The sequence below is a fragment of the Melitaea cinxia genome, chromosome 7, assembly GCF_905220565.1.
Source record: "Melitaea cinxia chromosome 7, ilMelCinx1.1, whole genome shotgun sequence".
Classification (NCBI taxonomy): domain Eukaryota; kingdom Metazoa; phylum Arthropoda; class Insecta; order Lepidoptera; family Nymphalidae; genus Melitaea; species Melitaea cinxia.
In genome coordinates, this window is record NC_059400.1 from 9,184,170 (window position 1) to 9,211,653 (window position 27,484).

The 27,484-nt window shown below is 31.2% G+C and overlaps 3 protein-coding genes and 1 long non-coding RNA gene across 4 annotated transcripts; 3 read left to right on the forward strand and 1 right to left on the reverse strand.

Moving 5' to 3' along the window:
• Positions 1 to 1,575: 1,575 nt before the first annotated feature.
• On the forward strand, positions 1,576 to 2,999 carry LOC123654981. Its single transcript, XR_006743297.1, has 2 exons — positions 1,576 to 1,921; positions 2,845 to 2,999. It is a non-coding gene; the product is annotated as an uncharacterized LOC123654981 (long non-coding RNA).
• Positions 3,000 to 5,163: 2,164 nt separating this feature from the next.
• Positions 5,164 to 5,703, forward strand: LOC123655161 (protein GVQW3-like). The gene has a single exon (XM_045590996.1). The coding sequence runs from the start codon at positions 5,164 to 5,166 to the stop codon at positions 5,701 to 5,703; it is 540 nt and encodes a 179-aa protein (XP_045446952.1).
• A 469-nt stretch (positions 5,704 to 6,172) lies between these two features.
• LOC123655322 (putative carbonic anhydrase 3) lies at positions 6,173 to 24,677 on the forward strand. Its single transcript, XM_045591135.1, has 7 exons — positions 6,173 to 6,389; positions 19,650 to 19,694; positions 19,780 to 19,944; positions 21,731 to 21,869; positions 22,954 to 23,059; positions 23,563 to 23,790; positions 24,194 to 24,677. Exons 1-7 carry the CDS (start codon positions 6,350 to 6,352, stop codon positions 24,440 to 24,442), a joined length of 972 nt encoding a protein of 323 aa, XP_045447091.1. The 5' UTR covers positions 6,173 to 6,349; the 3' UTR covers positions 24,443 to 24,677.
• A 694-nt stretch (positions 24,678 to 25,371) lies between these two features.
• On the reverse strand, positions 25,372 to 27,159 carry LOC123655323 (coiled-coil domain-containing protein 12). Its single transcript, XM_045591136.1, has 3 exons — positions 26,781 to 27,159; positions 26,575 to 26,695; positions 25,372 to 25,630 (listed from the first exon to the last, which is right to left on the reverse strand). Exons 1-3 carry the CDS (start codon positions 26,927 to 26,929, stop codon positions 25,418 to 25,420), a joined length of 483 nt encoding a protein of 160 aa, XP_045447092.1. The 5' UTR covers positions 26,930 to 27,159; the 3' UTR covers positions 25,372 to 25,417.
• Between the last annotated feature and the right edge of the window lie 325 nt (positions 27,160 to 27,484).

Here is a 27,484-nt window from a genome sequence, read left to right on the forward strand (position 1 = left end):
CATACATGTAAATTATTTAATGTCAACAAAGAGTGTAGACTTTAAATCGCAAAAATAATGTTAATAAAGTAAGGAGGTATTATTGATTGAAATACATGTTGTGCCTAAGTTAAATTATATAGTACTTAATTACGCTTGCTTCGTTCAGATTTATTATTCAGTTCTAAAAACAACATACTTGTATACCGAAATGCTTTTTATATTTATTGTAATATTTGCCTCAATAGTGCAATACATGTGTAAATTCATTGAATGGTATTCGTTGTGGCAAATATAATTTTTTTTATTAATTACAAATGCGAGTTTAGGGCTGTAAAAAATAGGTTAAAAATTATGTTATTTGAAAATTTCAGTGCAGAGAAACTATGGCAAGTGTTGTGTTCCAATAGTGTGTGCAACCAGCAAGACTGTCATATGTGCTGTATATATCCTTTTAATATGATAGTTTTACTATAAAGTATTTTTATTAGACAAAAATACAATAAATGTGTGAAGTCCATTAAATCTTTTATTTAATATGATTTTTCCTTAATTTATATATTATATGGATGGATGGATGATGGATGTTGCAGGGTTCACTCGCTTAGAAATTAATAATATTTACAAAGAGGGTCTAAAATAGTGTATCGTCATTATATTACAACAATTTAGGACCTTTTTAATATTACCATATGGTTTACCTTTCGTGCGCTAGAACCACCAGTTAGCTTGCTCTCGATCACGCTTCATGGAACATTCGTGTCAAAAACTTTCGTCCCTTAGGTCTTCTCCAATCATTTTTAGGCAATTTCACTAATACAAAGTAATCTCCTATTTTACCATGCAGAATTTCCGCAAACGCTGTGATACTTATATTACTTAGATTGGGATAATTATTAAAAAATTATAAAGTAAAAATCAACATATTCCCGAACTACGACAATCACATGTAATAAACGCTTACCAAGTTACCATCACGACAATAGAATTTGTTAGTGCATGAATGAGTCCGTTGTTTTCATTACAGACTGTCAATTGCGAAAAAAAAAATCACTTAAAAATAAAATAATAAGAAGAGTCGGAGAAAGTAGTTTACCTACATTGATATTGCCAAAGCATATAAGAAGTAATTATGTGTATGTACCTGAAATAACGTATTTGCATAGTATTAAAAAATTTGTCCGTATGAGGACCACCAGAAGCAGCTGTATCCGACCAGACTAGCACTGCATTAGTTCCACATACCATCCATTTGAGTCGAATTTGCCTTATTGAATAAAAAATAAATATCGAATTTTCTGTTGGACAGTGACGTAGCGAGCTTAACTCGCGTCCGGGGCACTACCTTTTTAGCGTCCCCTCCAGGGGTGTGAAACTCTCATACAATATCGTAATTCAAAAATATTCATACAAACTAACGCCATCTTTTAGAGGAGGAGGGTGAGTTCGAGGTGATAGATTAATGTGCCAAAAATAGATGGCAGTAGCAGCAGTAGAGTCTAGAATTTTTGCAAATATAATTAATTTAAATAATCAATCAAACATGTTTTGTACAATTCATAGGTATAAAAAAATATATTATAAAATATAAGTATATTTTAATTTATCTCCAATATTTTTTGCCGTGGCAATATTATTGAGGCCCATCGTGCATTAGTCGGCCATATTTGAATTTTGAATCACTCGTTTATTTGTGTTTGTTCAGTGTTCGTTGTGATTTTAATTTTATTGTGTTATTCCCTACGTTTTGGCTTGTTTACGGACTTTTTGATCTTCTACGTGTTACGACATCACCTGGATTGTTATTTGGACCCCGGACTGATTGCATGACTGTTATCTTGGCTCTTTATTACACGGATTACAATTTTTGCAATTTTGATTAAGTATTTTAAAATGCCGAAATCAGCTGAATTAAAATGTTATTTCAAATGTGATATTGATGGTGAGTATTCAAATTATTTAAAGAAACGTTTCAAAGCAGTATTTAGACATTAAGTATTATACCAAGATTACTCTTTTCTTCTCTATTCGACTTAGTAAAAAAAATTATAAAAGAAGTAATTAATTTGTATGCCATTTTAAAATTTGGTTAGCAAGAAAAACAGCCTATAAATCATTTGGCAAGCATACAAGGATTTTTTCAGTAATAATAAAATCAGGCTGCAAAATTTTTTTCTTTATAAAATCATAATAATAGTTAGTAATTCAAACATAAGCAAGCAGCTTGTCTTATTATGTATCTACAAAAAAAAAACAGTCATACTGCAAAATAATTATTTGTCGGAGCAAAATTGATTGGCATTCATATTTAAATTTTGGTTAGCAATAAAAATAGATTACGTTTTTTTTTTTTCAAAATCAGCAGTGTTCGTTAAAAGTGGGTGGAAAATAAAGCTATATATATGACACTATCCCAATATTACTAAATAGGGATCCCTTTCTTTCGAATTTTTGTTTTTCTAATTTAATTTTGCAGTTAGGTATTTTTTGGCATACTATTTCAGTAGGCATAATTATCTTAAAGGCTTATATTACCAGCACATGGGTCACTCATTGCTGCTTTTACATATATTCAGCCACAAAAAAAAAATACTATAACTGTTCAGAGACAATACAAATTGCAGACGGATTTAGAAATATTTGCTGACTATATGTTGTTGCCCAATTGTACTAGCTAATCAGTAATATTTTTTTGCTAACAATGATACAAATACTTTGCAAACTGTTTAAATCACACCCTTAATAAAATAGAAGTAATAATTAACTGTTTTTATTCCTTTCATTGCATTTAGAATTCATTATTATGTTTCTTTAGTATCACTTTTATGTATAAAGCAATATTTTAAGAATATTAAAAATTTTCAGGACCCTTACATCGCTTTCCCAAATGGGAATATCCTCATACAGAGAAGTTAAACCAATGAAAATTTTGAAATTTTGATAGGAATGATCATGTTAAAAAACAAGCATCCGATTATTATAATAAAAGATGAAAATAAACAACAGTTTTATAAATTCTATATGGTACTGGTGTTTTATTTTTAAACCCTCGATTATCTGTTAATATTAGGTAAAATAAAATTAATTTGAAATCAAATTTTTAAAACTTAACACAAAAAAAAAAGAAAATATTCTTAATGTACATACTTGTTACTTTTTGATAAAAGTTAATGATAAATATGAAATACTTTTCACACTATTTCCACCAATTTATTAATACGAACTGTTTGTATTAATAAATAAGTGGAAAAAGTGTGAAAAGTACATACAGTATATTATTTAAATAATAATCAATCTGGTAAAAAAATAAATAAACAGCGCCACCTGTAGTATTATTATAGAAATAAAATTGTATGTGCACGCCATCTGTTAGTGGGGGAGGTCGTGATACATCAATTTTAATTTCTGAGTGGCGTATCTATACCAGTATATAAGTGTATAATCTATGGTCCCCTCATTCGAAAATCATAATGTCCAGCAATTTTTTTGTGGACTATTTAGCGCCGCTTTGTGAGTAGCGCCCAGGACATGATGGCCTCCCTTGCCCCACCCTCGCTGCGCCATTGCCGTTGAATTAACTCATTGGAAGTGAAACACTTGAAAAGTGGAGGAAATATTTTCTTTTTATTTTTCTTCTTCGTACTGCCCCACATATTAAAACAGACTGATAAAAAACAGTACTTAAGATTATTTTTTATAAATACAAAATAGAATGAAATTAAAGCATTCCAAAAAATATGGATGGTTTGACAAAGCAAAAATGTGATCAGCTTAATATTTCGAAATTAGAAACGGGTTACTTGGATCAAGAAAGGGTTAGTTCAATAGTGTGATGTAATTCACTTATATTTATCTAAATACTATTAAACGAGTAATTCTTGTATATATATATAATCTGAATCTTGGAAACGGCTCCAACGATTTTCATGAAATTTAATATGCAGGAGATATAAGTATAAATTGCTACAATATCGTTAAAATATGAAGGTAAATTTCGCAATTGTTGATAAAGTTGTAATAACTCGGTGGGAAATCGGCCGGTCGGGATCGGCCGAGAAGACCATGCTTCAAATCCCTATGTCTTGAGATCGATTATTTTCCCCTTTTTTTAAATACACTCATGATTTTTTATTTAAATAACCAGGTTATATTCTTTATTATTATGTCGGTAAAATCGAAAAATAATATTCATATTTTATCAATATGTAATTCGTATTTAAATATGATTTCCAAAAAACATGATTTACTAAAAATACCGAGCTAAGCTCGGTCACCCAGGTCACTAATACTTTAATACCTTAATATCCGTAACCGATTTGTTTGGGAAATCTATAACCGATACCTATAATATTGTACATAATCCATATCTGAAATGTCCATACTCAAAGCATCTTTGAATGATGCGATGGTCCAAACGTCACAGCAGTAGCTATCACGGTGGCGGCCGAAGCATGGCATATCTCTGCATGGCAATCTTTTGTATAGATTTTTTTAAATTTAGAAAACTAACTTTACAAATTATGTATCTTTATTACCAATAATAGGTTTCCCTTAAATTAACAAATGACACTGTAACAATCAAACTTTGTTAATGTTAAAGTGAGATAAAAAATAAACTAAGGAATTCTAGGATGCCGTCCACTTAAACCTATCGATACTATAGTTAAATTGATAGATCTGCAAACCACGCAAAACGAATCAAGTATGGAGAAACGTACAAACGACAGCACATCAAGTCAAACACCGCGGCGTCTTATGCAGTTGAAATAGAGGCGTGTTCGCAACGAGAATGTATCGCCCGATGCTTACTATACAGATACATGTTTGTCGTGGTTTAGAAATTTGTGCTAGACAAGTAGACAGTTATTTTAAAAGCATAATTACAAATTTCTTATCGATTCTTAATTAGTTAATAAGTAGGTAAGATTTATATTCGTAAAATGATGCTTAAAAAGTGCATTCCAAACATACATGAATAATTATAGAATTTTGATTGTGTACATACGAGGGGAGGTCTAAAAGTTCGTGGAATGGAGAGGATGGAGTGGGGATAGGGTAGCTCGCGTAGTGTAATACTAATTGGGGACTCATCATTAGTATATAAACTGAGTTTCAGCCCTATTGCGTTATTCGCTTACGGATACTCGCCTGCTAAACAAGTAAATCCGGAAGAAAACTGAAACTATGGAGAAAATTGAATACCGTGTTGTGATAAAATTCCTTACCAAGCAAGGAAAGAGTGCTCAGACCATTTTGAATGAAATGGAAACCTTTTATGGAGAACAGTGCCCTAGTAAATCAATGATTTACAAGTGGCATGGTCTTTTTAAACATGGTCGGGAGTCGATTGAAGACGACCCGCGCTCGGGAAGGCCAGTTGAGGCCACCACATCAGACATCATCGAAAAAGTGGAAAAACTTGTACTGGAGGACACCAGTTTGAAGAAAAAACAGTTATCTGCATTAGTTGGAGTATCAGATACTACCATTTTGCGAATCCTACATGACCACCTGGGTATGATAAAATTCAGTGCAAGATGGGTACCGAGAATGCTTAAGCCGCTTCAGAAACAGCAACGCGTCGATGCGTCAAAACAATTTTTGGAGTTGTGTGGAGACGAACCTGCTCAGATTTTGGAGCGGATTGTTACCGGAGATGAAACATGGGTTCATCACTTTGAGCCCGAGTACAAACAAGAGTTTAACTTGACTGCTCTAAGTTAACAGGAAAAACCCCACGCAACAGTGAAGCTTTAGACGAAATGACTAGATTACGAAATAGTTCGTAAGGCATTTCAATACTATCACATGTCCGCAAATAATTAGTTGAAAAATCGAACAAAAATATAAAAAATACATTATAGTTTAAAATAACTAAAAAAACACGCTTTTATAAATAAAATAAATAAACGTTTTATCATTATTATTATTATTAATCAAATAAAATGAAGAGCCTCTGGTTTAGGAGGTATAAATATTTATTTCGTACGCACGAATCAAGTTCTTTTTTATATAATTTTGTATAAGTAAATAATGTAAATATCTAAAATATATCTTTAAAATTCATGCTAGAGACAGAGAAGGTAATAAACTTTGTTAGTATATTTTACAGTGACGACAAGTATATAATATAATTTTCTTTTCGGAAAATTTATCTACAGAAACATCTGTCGCTTGTATATAGGCAGGGCTGTTATAAAGCAGGGAAATCGTTCGTCAGACACAGTTGTCTGGTCACGTAGTTCAGTGCTGCCTCGTTGCTGAGCAATATGTATTACACGAAGTTCGCTTCGGAAATATGTACTATTAATTAGTTTCGAGTGCATGGTATTTTGTTTGATTATAATATACGTTGTGAAAAAAATTCGTGATGGTTTTCGTAATAATTATAGTTCTTGCGCTATTTCAAGGTATGTATAAAATATTTTATACAAAATCTGTTTCTACAAGAAATGTATGAAAATAATATAGTTCACCTGTGTGACAGTTTTAAATATTAAATTAGGTATAAATAATTATTTATTTTTACAAATACGTTAAAATATAATTAAAAATCAAGCTATAAAGTATTTAAATAGTGTTGTCTTTATTAAATACTTTGCTTATTATTAATTGTTTTTTTTTTCTTCATAAAAGGGGCTATAATTAGAAAAAATAATGCTATATATAAACCTTTTACAAAGTAGATTCAGCGAGTTTTTGTAAGATTTTTCGTGGCATAATCACTTTTTATGACTGAGTGAAAGTGCTAACTTTTAAATTTAGTATCTTACAATAAGTGTTTTTTTACTCGTCGTTGCATTTACGTGTTTTAAATTAACCTAAGATTAAAGAGATTTATTGTGAAAGCTAACTAAATTATAAAAAATTTCAATAAAAATTATTACTTACAAAAATTTCGGCAGGCATTAGTTTATTATAATTTAGATAATATTTTCGTTTTACTATATTTAAAAAATATATCGAACATAATAAATAAATAATATTTTTTACCCGACTTCAAAAAAAAAGAAGGAGGTTACTCAATTCGACTGTATATATATTTTTTTATGTATGTTCGGGGATAGCTCCGTCATTTATGCACCAATTTTGATAATTCTTTTTTGTTGGAAAGGAGATATCCCTAGTTTGGTACCATGATAAGGAAACCAGGATCTGATGATGGAATCCCAGAGAAATTGAGGGAAACTCTCGAAAATCTGCATAACTTTTTACTGGGTGTACCGATTTTAATGATTTTTAATTTAATCGAAAGCCGATGTTTATCATGTGGTCTCATTTAAATTTTATCGAGATCTGATTACAACTTTTGGAGTAATCTTTAATAATGCGTATTCACTTGACTAATTTTTCGTCTACCTACGTTGTATTACTTGTCGATGTAATTGAAGTCGGTTTTTCTTCGTTTGCCAGCAAACACAATTATATACGTTTGGTGTTGCGATAAACTAAGCACACCTTATTTGTAACTGTAACAATAATATTAGATATATCCATGATAAAATGGAATCACTTATTTTAGTACCTACTAAAGAATTATCAAACATATTATTTATTAACGTGTAACATTTAACAAATAAAACAAAACAGCCATTTTCAAATAATGAAATAATGTTTTATTTTATTGAGGAAAATATTATAAGAAAATCCAACAATTCTGTATGTATTTTTAATAATTACATTATTGCAATTTTTCAATACAGTGCTTATTATAGTATATATATGATCGTATTATAGTTAATACGTATATAGGTACATAGATATAACTATGATGAAAACACACAGGTTAAAAAAATTGTCATTATCATTTTATAATGTCTAATGTTATGCAAATAAACTTTGTATTTTATAATAAATTATTTGCAACAGCTTTTACTTAAGCAGGATATCTAGGTCTACGATAGTTGGCGCAACAATACGCCTCTTTATCATCTGGACCACTTTCACTGTAAAATGTATAGAGATATACCTAATGGCGGTAGATTTTATCCAGCTAATGTTTTAGTCCACGTCAAGACCGTGAGTCAATTTATATTTGAAACGTGTCTGTAAAACATTGTTAATTAAAAAGTATGTAACAAGAGATTATACTTTACCTTAAATTGCACGGACATTTATTTACGAGTACTAGTAGAAATTCTAAGAATTCTTTATATCTTACTAGCTGACCTGGCGAACTTCGTATTGCCTTTTTTTCTTAAATATAATAATTACATTTATCAAAATATAGTGTATTTTTCAATTTAGATCAAACTGCACACGGTGTACAAATTTGATTAAAATCGGTTAAGTAGTTGAGGAGTCTATCGTAGACAACGTGACACGTAATTTGTACATACATACATACATACATACATACATACATACAAGGATAATATAATTCAGTTACATATGAAAGAATTTATAATTATACAATATATGTATTAAAATATATATTTATGTGTAGGTAGTTACTTATATCAAATTTTATGATTTTGAAAATTGAGCTGCTTGTATCCATTGTAAAATAAGTTAATCTACATGCGAGGTACCTACATACTTGACGTCAGTATATCCATTCAATACAGATGTCATCAGTCACAATGTATTCAGGAATTTTCAATGAGAAAAAAATAATGAAATTTATACGTAGGTACCTACATAATACATGCTGATGTTATCTCTTATTATCATACAGGTTCAAAAAAACAAGTTGTAGGTACAATACAACTCAAGCACTGAAGATTTAACTTTAGAACTTAAAATTTTAGTAAACATTAAGTTTGAAAAAATGGATAACTGCTTCGCACACCTTTAAACTACAACTGCTAAGCCGTTTGTGATGAAACTTATGTTATTGATGGTTGCAGATTTACTATATTTGGATAACTTCATGGGTAAAAATGCGGGAGCACAGCTATATACAAAAACAATGAACTCGACGAAGTGTCGAATCTTTTAATGTCGGTATAATAAATAATGTCATCGTAATTGATTGTCACCGTGTATGAAAAATAATTTTATAAAATCTCTAAATACATGTGGAAATGATGTCAGTGCATAATTTATTTAAACGTGTATCGTACTACTCACACGACTATTCCATTGACATTTATTTATTATATTTTATTGTATCTAATGTATGAGTAGCACGTGTCTTGGGTTTGGCAATATTACCAACAGTACGTACCTAAGTAGCTTATGTTTTATTTCAGTTCGTTTAGTACCGAGACTAATTAATTATTATAAAATATTTTTCTTAATATGTAAATGTAAATTTAAAAGAAGATTTCAACCTCTTGTATTACATTCAGGTACACACAGTCCACAGTCATTTAATAAGTAATTTTTACTCACATAGATTAATATACAAGTACGCTCGTATACAGACAGATATACACATGTGTGTAGGAATAACTAGAAAGTGAGTGTAAACTTTAAAGAGTTCAAGTATTAACAATAACTACATAATTACAATAAACACTTAGGTGTGTTCTTAAAAGTGTGTTTGTAAGAAATTACTTTAAATGACTTATTGAGTACGCGGTTTATTTTCATAGAATATTGTTATCTCACTTATGAGTACGCTTGTTCCAAGAACATAATTTACTTTTCCAATTACCTACTTGTCCCATAAAATGACGTAAATTAACTTAACAAAGGCGAAAAAAATATTGATTGAATTTTTATAAGTCATGAAATGTTGCGCTTCAGTCTGTAATATCTCACTACTGGGCATAGGCCTCTTTCCCCATGTAGGAGAAGGATCAGAGCCCAATCCACCACGCTGCTCCAATGTGGGTTGGTAGATATTCCCTACCATGAGTAATGATCACTATCAGGTGTACATGATAACAACTGGGATCGACGGCTTTTAACGTGCTCTCCGAAGAACGGCGGGACAAGAACCACTCAAACACCCAGACCACAGCAAACATCTGTACATGATTGTCATGTGCAGGGATCGAACCCGAACCGCCAGCGCAACGGCCACAAACCAGCTGTGCTTGCTGTGCTTGCGCCAACGCGTCGTCGATGAAATGTATTAAAATTTAATTTGTTATTTCTCTTAACATGAAAAATAATTCAATACATTATTTCCTGTGTATGAGGTATTGTAAAGTAACGAAAAACAAAGCGAAGTCGTAATTATCTTTTGTTTTTTATTTGGCTCTGTCGAATTAGTCTAGTCATAACCTTAAGTTTATTTCATTACAAAAGTTACAAATAATTGTGCTTGCTCGCAAAAAACGACTTCAATTACTTCACTTCAGCCTTTCGCAGTCCACTGCTGGACAATAGGCCTCTAGAAGTTTGGGCCAAAAATGGCGTGAAACCATGTGTTGCCCATAGTCACGACGCTGGGCAGGCGGGTTGGTGACGGCAGGGCTGTCGTACCGAAGATGCTGCTACCCGTTTTCGGCCTGTGTATTTCAAAGCCAGCAGTTGGGAGAGGTGGCTATATGCTTTACTGCCGTAGCCACACAGCTTCAATTAGATAACGACCAGTTATTACAGGTACAACGTAGGTACACGAAAATAATAGTCAAGAAAATACGCATTATTAGAGGTAACTCAAAAAGTACTTGTTAGACCTCAATCTAATTTAAATGGGACCACAGTCATGACAAGCAACACTTCGATTAAAAAAGAATCATCGAAATTAATTTTAACACATTGATTAAAAAAAGATAATCGTGTTTGCACGTAAATGAAATAAAAACCGACTTTAATAGTACGTGGACGTAGGTAGACGAAAAAATAGTCAAGTAGGTAAATATTCAGTAACAACGCAGTACTCGTTAGATCTCAATTAAATTGACATAGCACAACATGAAACGCACCACCTTTCGATTAAAAAAATCATCAAAATCGGTTCACCTAGTCAAAAGTCCTGAGGAAACACCCATTAAAAAAATTTAGTCGAATTGAAAATCTCTTCCTTTTTTTAAGGTGGTTAACAAGTAATGCAACGTAGGTCGGCGAAAAAATTGTCTAGTAAATACGTATAGTTAGAGATAGCTCAAAAAGTACTTTTCAGATCTTGATTGAATTTAAATAGGACCACATGACAAGCACCACCTTACGATTAAAAAAGAACCATCAAAATCGGTCCACCCAATCAAAAGTTCTAAGTAGAGACTAAATTAAGAAATTCCCCCTTTTGTTTAAGTCGGGTAAAGCAAATTGCTTTACCATTAACGTAAAACAAATTATTTAAAAACATTCTCGTGTTGTTTAAATGTTTTCTATTAACCATTATTTATTGCTAGTTATTTGTTCAACGGTACTCTTTAAGGGTTGAAGGATAGGAGTGTACGCGTAAAAGCCACTATATACAGGATACAAGCTATTTATATATCACATACGTTATGCCACCTATCGATATATCCGTACCTACCTCTAACAATAATTGAAATAATAATTGTATATTTGTTATTGTTAACAAGCAATACAACGTGCGATTTCTCTGGGATGCCATCATCAGATCCTGGTTTCCTTATCATGGTACCGCCCTTGGAATATCTCCTTTCCAATAAAAAAAAGCAAAATCGCGCAAAAGTTATCCGCGAACACACATAAAAAATATATAGGGTCGAATTAAGAAACCTCCTCCTTTTTTGAAGTTGGTTAAAAATAAAATAAAATAAAGTTAGTGTTAAGCTAGTGTGTAAGTAAGTAAGTAATTGATATAATAATATAAATTAAATACAATAGCAAATAATAACAATTAGCTTGGTTTTTATTCTGTCATCATTCTGTTTTCATCTGTCGAGAATTTTATGACTTAAATTTAATTACTACACAGGCTCAGCTGTTACAGAAACACGGCTGCCTTATAGTACCTATAGTCGTCGTCGCTGAGTTATAGTAATGATATACATTGTCAATGTTGTGTCAATCTATTGTATAAAATAATAATGCAATGTCAGGAAAAATCCTGATATTGCATAGTTTATTGTAATTTGTTTACACATTTACGGCCTTCACGAAAGAAAAAAATGTTATATTTCGCTATCCCTGATGTTGATAACATAAGCACGGTTAAAAGTGATATGGCGAAGAAAGTGTTATTTAGTAACCCGGTAGCTTTTCTAATTATTGTCTAAAATAGATTTATTTGTTATCGCTGTATCGTTTGATATAAATTCTTGGCTTGGTGTGAACGCTTTGTTTGATTATAACAGCTTTTGGAATGAAATCAAGAACGTACTTTAATATTTATTGTTGCTACATCCACATCTAGCATGTAAGTAGGTATACGCATATTCATACTTACATGCTACGTATATGTTTTAAATAGGTAATAAAATATCTTTCAAAAATATTTATAATTTAAGAAAACATTTTAAAATTTGAGTAGATAGGTACTCAAAATTTTATAATAATCACTTTTAATTTGTAAGTGGCAACATTCTTAATAGATAAATAATTAACAAATAGACACATTAAGTTTATAAATTAGTACATTCCATACCTATTATTAGAATAGCATTATTATTCGCTACAGTTTATTATGCTTTTCATAACTTTGAAAAAAAAAACATATTAAGTCAATTAGCAACGAAACTTTTTTTAAAGGTGTGTCATTATATTCTAGGCTTGTTTTTTAACAAGGCTGTATGTTTAATAACAGTTAATATTTTCAAATTTTAAGATTTAAAATAAGATAATTTACGTAAGAATAATATGAAAAAATGCAAACTTGTTATTCTCCATCTGTTTAACTAAATTATGTCTGTTGCTCAATAGCAGTGTCATTGGTTTACTAGTGTTTAAAATGTTGTTTATGACCTGCACTTTATTGCTTGTAGGACGTGCAATATTTCTATTTTATGCTGCACACTCGTAACCATCAATCAAGTTAAATTCTTTGAAACGCTCTTGTTTTAAAATAATATATTTTAACGAAAATTATAGGAAATTTCATTAAGATATAACTAAGTTTCTAGCTTTGATTTACGCCATAGTAACCGACTTCAATAAAAGGAGGAGGTCCTCAATTTGATTGTATTTTATGTATGTTACCTCTGAATTTTTCATTGGGTGGACCGATTTTAATGATTATTTTATTAAACGACTTCAAAAAAGGAGGAGATTTATATATTTTGTGTGTTCGCGGATAACTTCGTCGTTTATGAACCGATTTTAATAATTCCTTCTTTTGTCAGAAAGAAGATATCCCAAGGGTGGTACCATGATAAGGAAACCAGGATCTGATGGCATCCCAGAGAAATCAAGGGGACCCTTCGAAAATCGTAGTGACGACTAGCGCGTTTGTTAATTTTCTACGTCTACTTACGTTGTATATTACTTGTTGATAATTGAAGTCGGTTTTTTTTATTTGCTAGTCGAAAGGCGGTGTTTGTCAAGTGGCCCCCTATTAAAATGCAATCAAATTCTGACAAGTACTTTTCGAGGTATATCTGACAATGCGTAATTGCGTGTTCACTTGACTATTTTTTTTGTCGATATACGTTGTATATACCCCATAATTTTTTACTGCGTGTACCGATTTCGATGATCCTTATTTTAATCAAAAGTTGATGCTTTTTTGTGATCCGGTTTAAATTTTATCGATATCTAATTGCTACTTTTTGAGTAATCCTAGATAATGTGTATTTACCTGACTATTTTTTCGTCTACCTAGGTTGTATTACTTGTCCATGTAATTGAAGCCGTTTTTTTTTTCGTTTGCGAGCAAACACAATTATTTTATTTCTATAGTCGCTATAAGAAGATTAGTTTTAATTTATTTTTATTAAAAAAATATCTAGGTAGAAACTTAAAAGTATAATTTAAGCAGAAGATTAATTGTTATTTATTTAATGTTGAAAAACAAAATAGGTATGAATAAATGAATTTTATTTGTGGCCTGAGGATTTATTGAGTCGAAGAATCGTAAAAATGTCTATCTTCTTTTTCCTTTTTCCTTTCATGTCATTTTCCGTAAGATTATGGATCACACGATTTTTTCAAACACATGAAACGGTGTTTTTAAAAAATAAAATGTAAACAATTTTAATTTGTTTTGCGATGAGCGAAGTTATTTTACCTCGAAAATGTTTGTTTTTTTTTTAAGATTTCGCGTTTATAAAACAATGGAAAAGTATGACATATTTATTCTTCCTCTATACCTGCACGTTCTTTTGTTTTTAGTGTATATAAGAAAATCATTCATTGACCGCTAATAATTATATCGTTATGTAACACGTGGGAAGTTATTTAGTCCTGACAATGTGTTTTATTAATTATCACATTATTAAACAAATTTAAAATTGCCAGACGCAATATGTATGGAATGTCTGATGTATTAAGTTAAAAACAGGAAAAAAATAAAAATACACAAAATTTTTCACAAATTAATGATAGCATTTTATATTTTTATAATTGTTCGTTGGTAAGTAAATATTTTATATGTTTTCAAGAATATTAAAATTTAATAACATCGTATAAATTATGAATAGCTACCTACATAAATGATAAAATATTCTGTGTACTTATACGCATATGCTTTGATTGATGCAATTAACGCCGCTACTTGATTTTATCTTGGTCGGTTTCCGCTTCAATGTGAAATATAGAGGGGGGGAGTAATAAATACGAAATATCACAAGTGGCCATTATAGCTCTCATATGGCTATAATGATATATCACATATTTATTTTTCGTTGATAAAGCGATTTCTAAATCAAAAAAAGACCAGAAGACGCCATGCAACCTTGATGTCTATCTGGAAATTTGAATCACTATTTTTAATTTTCCGAAATTCTACCATCCATCACCTATCACCAGAGGGGTGAAAAGGGGTCGAAAAGTGGATAAAATATCACGAGATTTATGAACGGACGGATATATCTATCTATACAAATATTATAAAGGAGATGAGTTTGTGTGTTTGCTTGCTTGAATGCGCTAATCTCAGGAACTACTGGTCCGATTTGAAAAAATCTTTCAGTGTTAGATAGCACATTTATTGATGAAGGCTATAGGCTATATAATACTTTAGTATCTCTCTTTTCTTAAATTGACGTGGGTGAAACCTCGGGGCACATCTAGTTAGATATAATAGTGTTATGATAATTTTGTCATATAAAATTTTTAAAAAATCTTTATATATCTATCTGCGCTATAGAATAATCGTCATAGTATACCGCAGCTCTCATTATGATTTTAATAATAAATTGTGCAGCGTTTTGCATTCATCGCATGTTGTCTATTGCTATTATTTTATTCAAAGCGGCCTTTTCATGATTTACAATACAGTTATAGATCGCTACCGTATTATCTATATGTAATTTATTAGGTTCAGAAGATTATCGTAGTGTGATTTAGAGTTATTGTAAACGTACGTTTTATTTTTGTTTGAGTGAATAGACCGCCAGGTTATTGTCGTTATCCGCCATCGCGGCTTAAATCTGGATGGTACCAAAAATTTCTTAAAATTGTGAGAAAAGAAGCGTGTGTGGTAGACATTAATCTACAAGCCATCGCGGCTTAAATCTGGATGGTACCAAAAAGTTCTTAAAATTGTGAGAAAAGAAGCGTGTGTGGTAGACATTAATCTACAAGCCATCGCGGCTTAAATCTGGATGGTACCAAAAAGTTCTTAAAATTGTGAGAAAAGAAGCGTGTGTGGTAGACATTAATCTACAAGCCATTAACGGTGAATAGTCTTTAGGTGTGCTTAGTAATGCGACGTTTATCTACAAGTTGCTACAATTCAGTACAATTATACAATACCTACATGGATTAGACTTGGTAAAGAATTTCGTTAGCAAGGAAATTTTTGTAAAAAAATGTTTAAAAAATTAATTAAAAATTTCTATTATTATGTTTTCGCAAACAATTAGTATCTTAATGTTATCACGGTTTTTATTATTACTACACTATAGGTACGTACAATACGTGAAAGCTTAAACTGTTATGTAATTTATACTGTCTGACAATGAATCTGAATAACATTTTCATGCAAACTATCAATTAAAGCAATGTTAAGGCATTTAAGGAGTTCAGTGATGAAAATTGTTTTTATATTATTGTATTGTAAGTACTGATATATTATGCGGTCATGGTAAAGTATACAATAAGTAGTACAATTTTATTGTGCGGCTTGAATATTGTTCAAAATGAGCCTTACTTCCGAATTAATAAGGTCTTGCTATTATTGAGCAATTCGTTTTCTCATTAGTGTCATGGGACCCTTTCAAATCAAATTGATTACAAACTCGTGTCGAGGCTATCTTTGTTGCCCGTATAGGTAAATAATTGAATCAGATTGATTTAATAATTAGGCACTAAAAATAAATTACCTAACCTGTTAAAGACGACAATTTTTTTTTAAATACAACACATACAACTAGTTCGACACCAAGCTTACGGCTCACCTGATGGTAAGCGGTTATCGCAGCTTATAGCCGCCTGCAAAACCAGAAGCATCGCAAGAGCGATGCCCATTCAATTCCCAATCCCCATTAGCTTTGGTCAACTTATGCACCAGCAGGAACACAACACCTCTTAAAAGCAGTATTTAGCTGTGATCTAATTTATTTATTAATTTATACTTTATTGTACACCACAACTATATTTAAAACATTAAACATATTAAAAGACAGTTACAGACTGTGAAGCATAATGGGCGGACTTATGGCTATTTAGCCACTTCTTCCAGACAACCCAAGTGATCTTCTGTAAGGTCGAGATACTACCCCAGTCGAATAGCTAATTTTGAGCAGCAAATTTCTTGCTGTGCTCTACTTTAGTTAAAATGCACACGACAGATCGAAATATGTGAAATCTGTAATTACATAATAAAATGGTCTGGTTGACTGACTCCACCACGTCGTCGTCGGTCGTCACCACTATTTTTTACGCTATTTTTGTGGGATTAGAAATGAATAAATAGGATTACAGCGTCTTTTATAGCTCTGCCTCTTTTAAAGAAAAAATAACTTAAAAGGTATCAATAATTAAGTATTTATAAAATTTACCTCTTCGTAAATAAAATATGGATTTTTTTGAGTTTACTTGAAAGGTATCATACCTTTATATATAGTATAAAAAATTTCTAAGTGGCAGAGGCAGCGAAAAACAGCTAGTAGTGTACAGCTATGTACCAAATTATTACGCAGCCGTTGGCAATAAGAGAAGGTCAATGTAAAATAAAATTAATCCAAATTATTTTTATCAATGAACTTGATACGCTTCAGCGACAAAATGTTAAGCAATTTAACATTGGTTCCCTTTTTAGGCTTAATTGTCTTTAATCCAACGACAGCGAACCATTATGTATCAATATTAGATGATACAATATTTATAAAAATAATTCTATTTAGGTAAAAGTCAAATAAATAAATAATTCAAAAAGTCCATTATAATAGACAGCAGATATTCTATATATTACGCTAGTATTAAAATTGTAATTTAAGTAAAAAGTGACTAAGTACCTACTTGACTTAAAAGTGGCTATGACAAAGTCTTGAATTCGATGGCAAGTTGAGGGAGTTGAGGTTACTAAATATACAATTTGAACTACAGACAAGTACATCCTAGTGTTGAAGTGCTTGGGTGAAAACGACTACAAAAACAAAAACTAAAAAACACTTAGCACAATGCCCAATGACCTTTACAGAGTTTCTCAACAGGTATCTAATTCATTAGGCGTTCTAAGGTAGGACCAATTTCAATAAATAAATGTGTTTGCTCGCAAAACGAAAAAAAAAAAAAAACCGACGTCGACAAGTAATACAACGTAGACGAAATAATTGTTTGCTGGCAAACGAAAAAAAAAAGACTTCAATTACAAAGACAAGTAATACAACGTAGGTAGATGAAAAAATATTCAAGTAAATACGTATTATTTAAGATTACTCGGCTTTTATCGGCTTTCGATTAAATTAAAAATCATTAAAATCGGTACACCCAGTAAAAAGTTATGCGGATTTTCAAGGGTTTCCCTCGATTTCTCTGGGATCCCATCATCAGATCCTGGTTTCCTTATCATGGTACCACACTTAGGATATCTCCTTTCCAACAAAAAAAGAATTATCAACATCGGTTCATAAGCGACAAAGTAATCCCCGAACATACATATATACGGTCGAATTGAGTAACCTCCTCCTTTTTTGAAGTCGGTTAAAATAGTCACGTAAACACGCGTTATCCAACATTACTCAAAAAGTGGTATCAGATCTCGATTAAATTTAAATGGGATAACAAGACACGCACCATCTTTCATTTAAAAAAAAAACATCGAAATCGGTCCACCCTGTCAAAAGTTCTGAGTTAACATACATAAAAAAAATACAATCGAATTGAGAACCTCCTCCTTTATTGGCACTCGTGTAAAAATCAAACTACCTTTTGTAGGTCATCTTTTTATTAGTGTTCAGAAAAAGTTACGACACGTCGTCCAAAATTTCTTAGTGTCCAAACGAATGTCTTTATAAAACGCTTTTTGTCGGTGAGGATGTATGATTTATTGATTTTATACTATGGTTGTGGAGTGTGGAAATCATACATAGGCATCATTTGCATCACTTAGTGCGCTATGGATAAAATATATGCTTTGAGGTGTTTTATGTGATAAAATGTAAATTGAGGAGATCTAAAAAAGAACCTGAATAAGTGACATGCATGGCATGCGCTTACGTCAACGAATCAAAAAGGTGAAGATTAGAAAAAAAAATAGTAAATCGTATAAGTATTTGAGTAATTATAAAAGACTCAGAGTAATCGAAATAAATCAACATGTCAAAAAGTTTATAATGCCGGGCAAATATTTCTGCAACCCACTGTTCGTGAAAATTTTAAGGTGTTCAAATAAAAACCCTCAATCAAGGAAATCAAATTATAAGTAGACAGACGACCTTAACCAATTTGAGTTGTTTCCTATGGTATAGTAGCGACGCAAGCTTTCGAAATTTATTCAAGACTAGCGACCACCCGCGACTTCGTACGCGTGGAGTTAGTTATTTACACATAATTTTTAATTATATTCAAAAATGCTAAATACCTAAGAAAGGCAAAAATAAAAGACGAATTTTTAGAATCAATGAAGTCGACGAATATTATTTTTTATTGGACTTTCATATAAACTATCATCTGTTTTTACCCCAAAAGGGGGTAATATGTATTAGAAGCCGGTAAAAAAGGTGATAGTCAACTAGTTCAATTGAGTAGATAAATAATTTATAATTTTACAAATTACGGTCATCATCCCATCAGCTTGCGAGACTCATGTACGTATCTAGTTAAGTAACATAATGACATATGCCAAGGCGGAAAAAAACAAGCTGTTCAGTTGATAAAAATAAATTAATACCATATTTTTCCACTTGGTTTTGAAAAGTGTTAGGTGTACTTACTATGTAATACATGAACATATCTTAATTGTAATTTTAATTTACCTTTAAAAATTTACTACCAAATAGGAGGAATAAAATAATATTTGAGTCACATCATCATCATCATCATTTCAGCCTACCACAGTCCACTGCTGGACATAGGCTTCCACAAATTCACGTCAAAAATGGCGTGAATTCATGTGCCCATTTTGCCCATAGTCACCACGCTGGGCAGGTGGGTTGGTGACCGCAGGGCTGATTTTGTCGCACCGAAGACGCTGCTGTCTGTCTTTAGCCTGTGTATTTCAAAGCCAGCAGTTGTATTTAATTATTGTTTAATTGCAGCTCCCGAGCTCGCTTGCGAAGACTTTGGGTATGATGGAGTTATAGGTGAGTCATTATAAAGCAATGATTATAGTTATTATTATTATTATTTACTTTTTAAAACTACAAATAATAAATTTAAATATTCTAGGTCCAACGTATTGGGGAGATAAATATCAAGAATGTAGAGGCAAACACCAGAGTCCGATTAATATAAATATTCTTCGTGTCAAGCAAGTCGCTTTGCCGGATATTAACTTCGTCGGCTTCGATGATCCCATAGATGACGTACACGTCTCAAACAATGGTCACACGGGTAATGAAAAAAAAAATTAAATATACATATAATTTGTTTATTGCATTATAGTTTAAAGAAAATTTTTATTATGATTATGCGAATAAGCAATATACTAGCTATATTAGTTAAAAAATTAAAAAAGCATACGAAAAAGCCATGTAATATGCAGCATAATCAAGTAATATTTGTACCTATTATAATGCTATAATTATAAATTTCACGCTCAGTAGCTCTCGCTGACGTATGTATAGATCATTGAATTAATTGTTTTTCGCCGCTTTTTTGTGCGAATGCTTGTATATTTGTAAATATTGTTTCTGTGACTCTGGTAGGTATGGCAAAACTTCTAACAGTAAGATAAACGCTCGTGAAAATCGTCTAACAATAAAATAATTAAAAGTACAATATACTTAGGTATATTATTTCTTGCTCAAGATCGTCAGGGGAGACTGAAGATAAAGATTTTGTGCAAACTTAGGAAGGCATATTTCCAAATGTCTTTATGAGCAATGGGCAGATAGGTTAAAGCGAAACAAATATTTCAAGTTATCATCATCACTGGCCTTCGTCCGTCTATTACAGATGATTGACATTGACAGAATGATGCCAGTTCGGCTCCAGGAGTCTTTCGCATTTTAGAGTTATGTCATGAATGCTTGTCGGACACCCCATTCTGGGTTTTAAATGAAGTTTTCCTTCTCCAGGACCCTAAGGATTTTGAGCCAGGTTTATCCCTCGGTCGCCTTTTACGACCCCTACGGGATGAAAGGAGGTGGTGCTATTCTACTCGGCCGACACCATATGGCATTTCAAGTTATATCCATTGCAATGTCACAGATATTTTCTAGAATTCCTGATGTTTCAAAATTTTCATAAAATATTTAAAAAGTACAAGAAAATGAAAAAAGCGACTTTACACATTTTATTTTTATTTTTTAATAAAAGCGTTAGATTTAGAGAAAAACGCAAGACATTGAAGTATTAAATAGGTTAATTTTCATAACATTTTTCAAAGTCTATACAAAAATTTAAAGTTTATTTTAAGGAAATCAATTTTTATTCTTGATGAATATGATTTTATACGTAACTTCTTAAAATACTGTCCTATATATATATATATATATATATATTAATATACTGGACAGTATTTTAAGAACTTTGGTTGGTATGTTGGACATTTTCTCCTCAAAAAGTTTAATGTATTTTTTGTAAGACGTTAAACTTTATAAGAAAATTCTAAAAGAAGTATTTAAACGCAGTTTTGATATTTTTTTTATTTTGCTATTTTTACTTATTTGAGCACAGAATTAGGATTACCACACAAGTTGGCAGGACCAAAGGACCCGCGTTTTTAATTATTTAAAAGCTGTGTGCAAAAACCACAAAAATAGTAATAATAATTATTAGAAATAGTAATAATAATTATTACTATTTCTGTGGCAAAAACTCATTCTGCCGCAAACGTTTAAGTTTAGATGTTTTGTAGATAAAGTTATTTTTATAAAAATGTCGTAATTATTCAAAAGAGTAGCTGGAGAGATTATTTAATCGATGAAATATTTAATTGTAAATATTAACTATATTGTAAGTTAAATATAAATAAGATAATTATCACAAACAAAAAATTATTAAATCATTGCAGCAAGCGCATAGTAATAATGTATAACTCGTATCGTAAAAGCTTTAATTTTCAAATTAGAAATACTATTTAACGGTTAAAAAAGTCTTTTTTCCACTATGAAGTTAACTGTTAATCGAACGCGGCACTAATTTAATTTTTTATTTGAAATTCTGTAATTTTCAGTTTTAATCGAAGTGGAAAATGAACCTCACCCACGAGTTAGTGGAGGTCCTCTTGACGGTGCATACGTGTTTAGTCAGATGCATTTTCATTGGGGAGACAACGATACTTTTGGCTCTGAAGACAAAATTAATCACCGAAGGTTGGTATTTTATTTATAATACTATGTATATTAACTTTAAAACTTTTGCCTCTAGCTTTATATGGTCCTATGATTAAGTATATAGGTAATCAAACATTTCATTGTTTTTGATTTATTTGTGGAACTAATGTCTTTAATTCAAATTTTTTAACTACATTTTGAACAAGAAGCTTTTAATTAACTTTCATTTAGACTTAAAATTACACCTGTACCTATTATGACGAAAAAATAGATAGTAACGCGATACATTCATTGGAGCTTGACGGTACAGTTTTGCTTATTGTTCCAAAAGAGGGCAAGGTAGAGCTAAGGAAGTTTTTACTTTAAAATAAAGTAGGATGTGACAGTGCTATATTGGAAACACAATAAAAAATCCTTAAATAAAATAGTTTTTATTCGCTTTGCTTGGTTACATGTAAGTTTAATTACAAACATGTATTTCAAGTAATATTAAAATATGCTTTTTTATCATGTAAATTGTGTAATAAGTAATAACGTTATATGTTAATAGTAAAAGTTTTAAAGGTAAAGTCTATTTTATTCTTTTGAGCGCATTAAAAATAAAAGCTTGTTTTTTAAAAAGTTTTTGTTTACACAAAAATAAAAACACGATATTTACGAATATTTTAATTTATAGTTTAGTTTGTGTATTCTACCCTGCTGGAAGTTCCAAATAAAAAACAATGTTTGTATGGGAAGTTATTGTAAACTATTGTGTGTCCTATTTCAAATAGGGATTTTAAAATTTTCATAAAATTTTTATCTGTTTTTATCTGCGCTATCTGGATCCAAATAGACCTATCTGGAATTCAACAACATTTACAATAACTTACCATACAATCATCGTTTTTGATTTGGAACTTTCAACAGGGTAATTTAATAAATGAGAAAAGTAATATTTGTGCAAAGAAACCTACTAAAATTTACAAAGTGGTCTTAATCGTGAAATGTTTGAGATAAATACCTTGAACATCGATTGTTAAACAACAGATAAGAACTATGCGGCATACCTCTAAACATTTATGAAGCCGTCTTTCCCATACTGTACAACATGTTTTATAAAAATTACATATTAAATTTTCAGCTTTCCAATGGAATTGCATATGGTATTTTTTAAAGAAGAATACAAAACAATAAAGCAAGCGGTCAAACATTCCGATGGACTCACAGTGCTTGCTTTCTTTTATGAGGTGATTATTATACTTCCTTTTTTTATAATTCATTCATACATTGTATAGGTATTGCATTTCATGTTTAAAAGCAGTGTTCTTAAAACCATAATATAATATTACTTATCCCTTCAGCCAATCGCAGTCCACTGCTGGACATAGGCCTCGCCAAGTTCGCGCCAAAAACGGCGCGAACTCATGTGTTTTGTCCAAAGTCACCACGCTGGGCAGGCGGATCGATGACCGCAGGGCTGACTTTGGCGCACCGAAGACGCTGCTGCCCATCTTTGGCCTGTGTATTTCCAAGCCAGTAGTTGGATGGCTATTCCGCCATCGGTCGGCTTTTTAAGTTCCAAGGCGGTAGTGGAACTGTGTTATCCCTTAGTCGCCTCTTACGACACCCACGGGAAGAGAGGGGGTGGCTATATTCTTTACTGCCGTAACCACACAGATATAATATTACTTACGTTTATATATTTCTTTATACTGTTAACGTAAACATAAACTTTATTTATTATTGTTAGTTGGACCGCCACAAACACCCAGCCTACGACGACATAACGTCAGCTTTGAGCAACGTAACAGAACCTCACACATCTGTCGTGATGAGCCAACCCTTTTCTTTTCTCAACATCTTACCTTTAGACCTTCGAAGATATTTCACGTACAGAGGGTCATTAACCACTCCACCTTGCTCTGAAGTAGTCATATGGCTAGATTTTGAGCAACCTATCAGATTGGCACATCATCAGGCAAGTATTACAAGAATTGTAACTATATGTAGAATTAAAAATATCTTAGAATAATTGGAAATTGCTAACTGCACAAAAAACTTGTGATGGCTTATTATATGATTTCTTCATGTTTTGAATTGTTCAATCAACCTGAATTTTACTTAAAATACAAATGGTGTTTATGAACTTAAATTAGTTATACTATATACAATTAAAAGTAATTGCGGAAAAAAATTGTCAGGCATATGTAAAATTTAAAAGGTTGTCATTAAAAAAAATTATAAACAGCAGATTTAAGAATAGGATATAATTTGGACAATTTTAAACACTTATTCTATCGGTATGCACATTTCTTTTTGTAATATTATTAACCATAAGGTATTTATTGCTTTTAATAAAATAAAAAATAATTATCTTACAGATTGAAGCGTTTAGGGAGTTGCGTTCAGCAAATGGAAAAATTAGGCATAACTTCAGACCCATACAACCAATAGGCGATCGAGTGGTTTTTTACAATGTTGATAATAACTATTTCAATTATAATGAAATCGATGATCCCGATGAGGCAACTGGACCGAGCCGAAGAAAAAAAGGTCACAACAATAGTAGTACCTTAAGAATAAAGTCGTACATTTTTCTTAGTTTATTTATATTATTATTATCATATTAGATATTATTTTCTTTATTATAGTGTAATTGTATTAGACTGAATAATGTGGTTCTTAAAAAATTCGCTTAATTATTAAAGCCCACAGATGTAAGAGATTTTTTGCAGTGTTAGTGGAAGTTATTAGTTACTGTGGTAGTTTTGTAAGATATATTTATAACAAGTGGATTGTAAGCTGTGTTAACTTCATAATTATAATTATTCATATTACGGAAATAAACTGTGATAAAGAACTTTTTATGTGAATCTAAATTATATAATTCTAAATGTTAAAAATATTTATTATACGATGGTTAGTTTTTAAATAAAATATTTTGTTGTAACTTTAAACAAACAAACACTTAGGTAGTAAATAGTAGCTGAAAAATATACGAAAAAAATGTCACAAAATTTGTGTGATAATAATTGACATACTGCTGTTTGATTTGAAATTCGACGAAAATTATTCAAAACGAGAATTTCATTTTGACTTCAACTTTAACTTCCAACAAAATTCCAAAGTTAAAAAATCTAAATGAAATTATATCAATTTTCAAGGCGTAGTTAATGGTTCATCTGACAAAAAAAATCGGACTATTGTTGTAGAGCATTTATTCTCTAAAAAATTTTTTCCAAATCAGTTCTATTTTCATCTATGGTTTAAGAGTTATAAAACAATAACCAGCTCTAGAAAAGAAAAAAAACAAAAATTGTGACGATAGACCTCTTAATATTAATATTAAGGACTCAATTTCTTACATTTTTTTTTTGTGATTCCAAGTAATATTTTCGAAATACTTTTAAAACAAATAGTTAATTTTTTGGCTGTCTATAAATTAAATAAGACTTCGAATATGATATTCATGACTGCTTTAAATTTTAGAATTTATAATGCAATATAGTTATTAGGTATTAAAAAATATGAAATGAAAACAATGTATACTCATTAAATTTATTTTATAACTTATCTCATAATAAATTTAAAATACAGTAAAAAAATTAGTCATCTTCAGTTGGTTTTATTTCATTCATAGTTACCATAGCACTTAAATTTTCTTGATTACCTTGTTGAAGTCTTTCCCAAATTAATTCAGCAATTGCTTTTTGTGTTCTCCTTTCTAATTTCTCTAATTTCTTTGCAACGTCGCGTTTTAAATCCCAATCAGGTTTTCGAGGAGCTAAACTTGATATATCCAAATCTTGTAATACCACCTGAAACATATAATATGAAAGTAAGTAAAAAACAAACAAATTATCCTTATATATTTGTAGAATCGGTGGTCTTATACGAGTAGTTAGGTGTCTCTGTCAGGCAACAGAGTTGCAAAAGATATTATGGTTTGGAGTCAATTGTCAGACATTTTTTAAAGTTTTGATAAGATAATATGGAGCATATATCAATACAAAGAATCTCTCACATTTAGGTTAGGTCACATTAAGTAATTAGTTAGAGCCTGTATTGGCCCAGATAAATATGTGCCATATTAAATGAACATCTGTAATAGCCTTTACATATTGGCCATAAGAAGGGTTTACATGTATGTACACATATTTAAAGTTAAGTTTAATTTAATATTGTTAAATACACACAAGTGATAGACAGACAGACGGACAGCGGAGTCTTAGTAATAGGGTCCTGTTTTACACGTTGGCACAATGGTCACAGCACTGGTTTGTGGCTGTTGTGCTGGCGGTTGTGGGTTCGATCCCCGCACATGACAAACATTTGTATTGGTCATACAGATGTTTGCCGTGGTCTGGGCGTGGGTGCACGTTATTCCATCGGTCCCGTCGGTTCAGTCGGTTTGTTATCATGTAACCCAATAGCAATTGTTACTCATAGTAGGGAATATATCCGCCAACCCGCAGTAGAACAGCATGGTGGATTAAGGTCTGACCCTTCTCCTACATGGGGAGAGAGGCCTATGGCCAGCTTACCTATGGGATATTACAGGTTGTAGCGTTTACCCTTTGGGTGTGGAACCCTAAAAAGGATTACAGTACTATGGATATCAGATAACTTGTTTATTTATTTCCTTTATATTTTTATAAAATTAAGATCTTTATTTCATATACATTAGTATATGAAATATTAGTAGCGCCGGAGAAGTCAGTATAAAATAAGTACCTTTTGTAAAGATTTAAATACAAATTACCTTTTCTTTGCCTGCTTCCACTAAATCTTTTACTTCCTCTTCTACAAAAGAAGGCTTGGCATCCTCCAATTTTTCCTTTTGCAATGTTTCATCTTGAGGTTTGTAACTTCTGAATTTTGGTCTGTAATATAATTATTAGGTTATATTTAAGGTATTCAAAGCAATATATATACAAGATAATATTACAAGTGAGGTAACTAACTCACTTTGGAAGAACAATTTGTTCATTTTTCGCGTCATCAGTAGAAGTTTCTTCGTTTGGCAATTTACGTTTAAGATTTTTCAGTCTTTCTTTTCTTTTAAGCGCTTGTTCTTCCAAATTACCAACACTTTCCATTGTATTAAATACTACCATAATATTAGGTCTAACTAGCAAAGCATTAACTTTATACGTTATAAATTTGTCTCATTACACTTGAATAAAAATATTATTATTTTAATTTCTTTAAAAAAATCACCCAAGTAATAGCCAAAAATATTTTTTAAAATATGGTCTAATTTATTTGTTTTAATAAATATATCAAATTATATCAAATGTCAGCGAACTCACAGCGAAATGTCAAAGTCGCTGTTTCAATTGTTAAACCATAGATATTGTAAGATTTTTGAAGTGAAACTTCTTTAGGCGCATGACGGCATGAGGATAAAATTTTTACGGATGAAACGGCAACGTTTTGATGAAACGGCAACGTTTTGATGAAAAGGTAATGTTTTGTCGATGGCGCCGGAACGGAAAGCTAAAGCTTTAGATTTGTATAAATATAAACGAGACTTAAAAATTAGTGTGCCAAAGAAGTTTCACTTCTGACATGTGTACTTTGTACGCACGTACTAATTTTTTACTTCTGGATCTTGCTAGGAGACCATTCACGTAGCAAAGATAAACTCTGTACCTTTGATCAGACCTATT

Coding starts and splice junctions, on each gene's coding strand:
- LOC123655322 (XM_045591135.1), top strand. CDS start 6,350: ATGGTTTTCGTAATAATTATAGTTCTTGCGCTATTTCAAG. Junction 6,390..19,649: donor AGTTCTTGCGCTATTTCAAG/GTATGTATAAAA, acceptor GTTTAATTGCAG/CTCCCGAGCTCGCTTGCGAA. Junction 21,870..22,953: donor GACAAAATTAATCACCGAAG/GTTGGTATTTTA, acceptor TTAAATTTTCAG/CTTTCCAATGGAATTGCATA.
- LOC123655161 (XM_045590996.1), top strand. CDS start 5,164: ATGGAGAAAATTGAATACCGTGTTGTGATAAAATTCCTTACCAAGCAA.
- LOC123655323 (XM_045591136.1), bottom strand. CDS start 26,929: ATGGTAGTATTTAATACAATGGAAAGTGTTGGTAATTTGGAAGAACAA. Junction 26,696..26,780: donor GAACAAATTGTTCTTCCAAA/GTGAGTTAGTTA, acceptor ATTATATTACAG/ACCAAAATTCAGAAGTTACA. Junction 25,631..26,574: donor TGGAAGCAGGCAAAGAAAAG/GTAATTTGTATT, acceptor TATATGTTTCAG/GTGGTATTACAAGATTTGGA.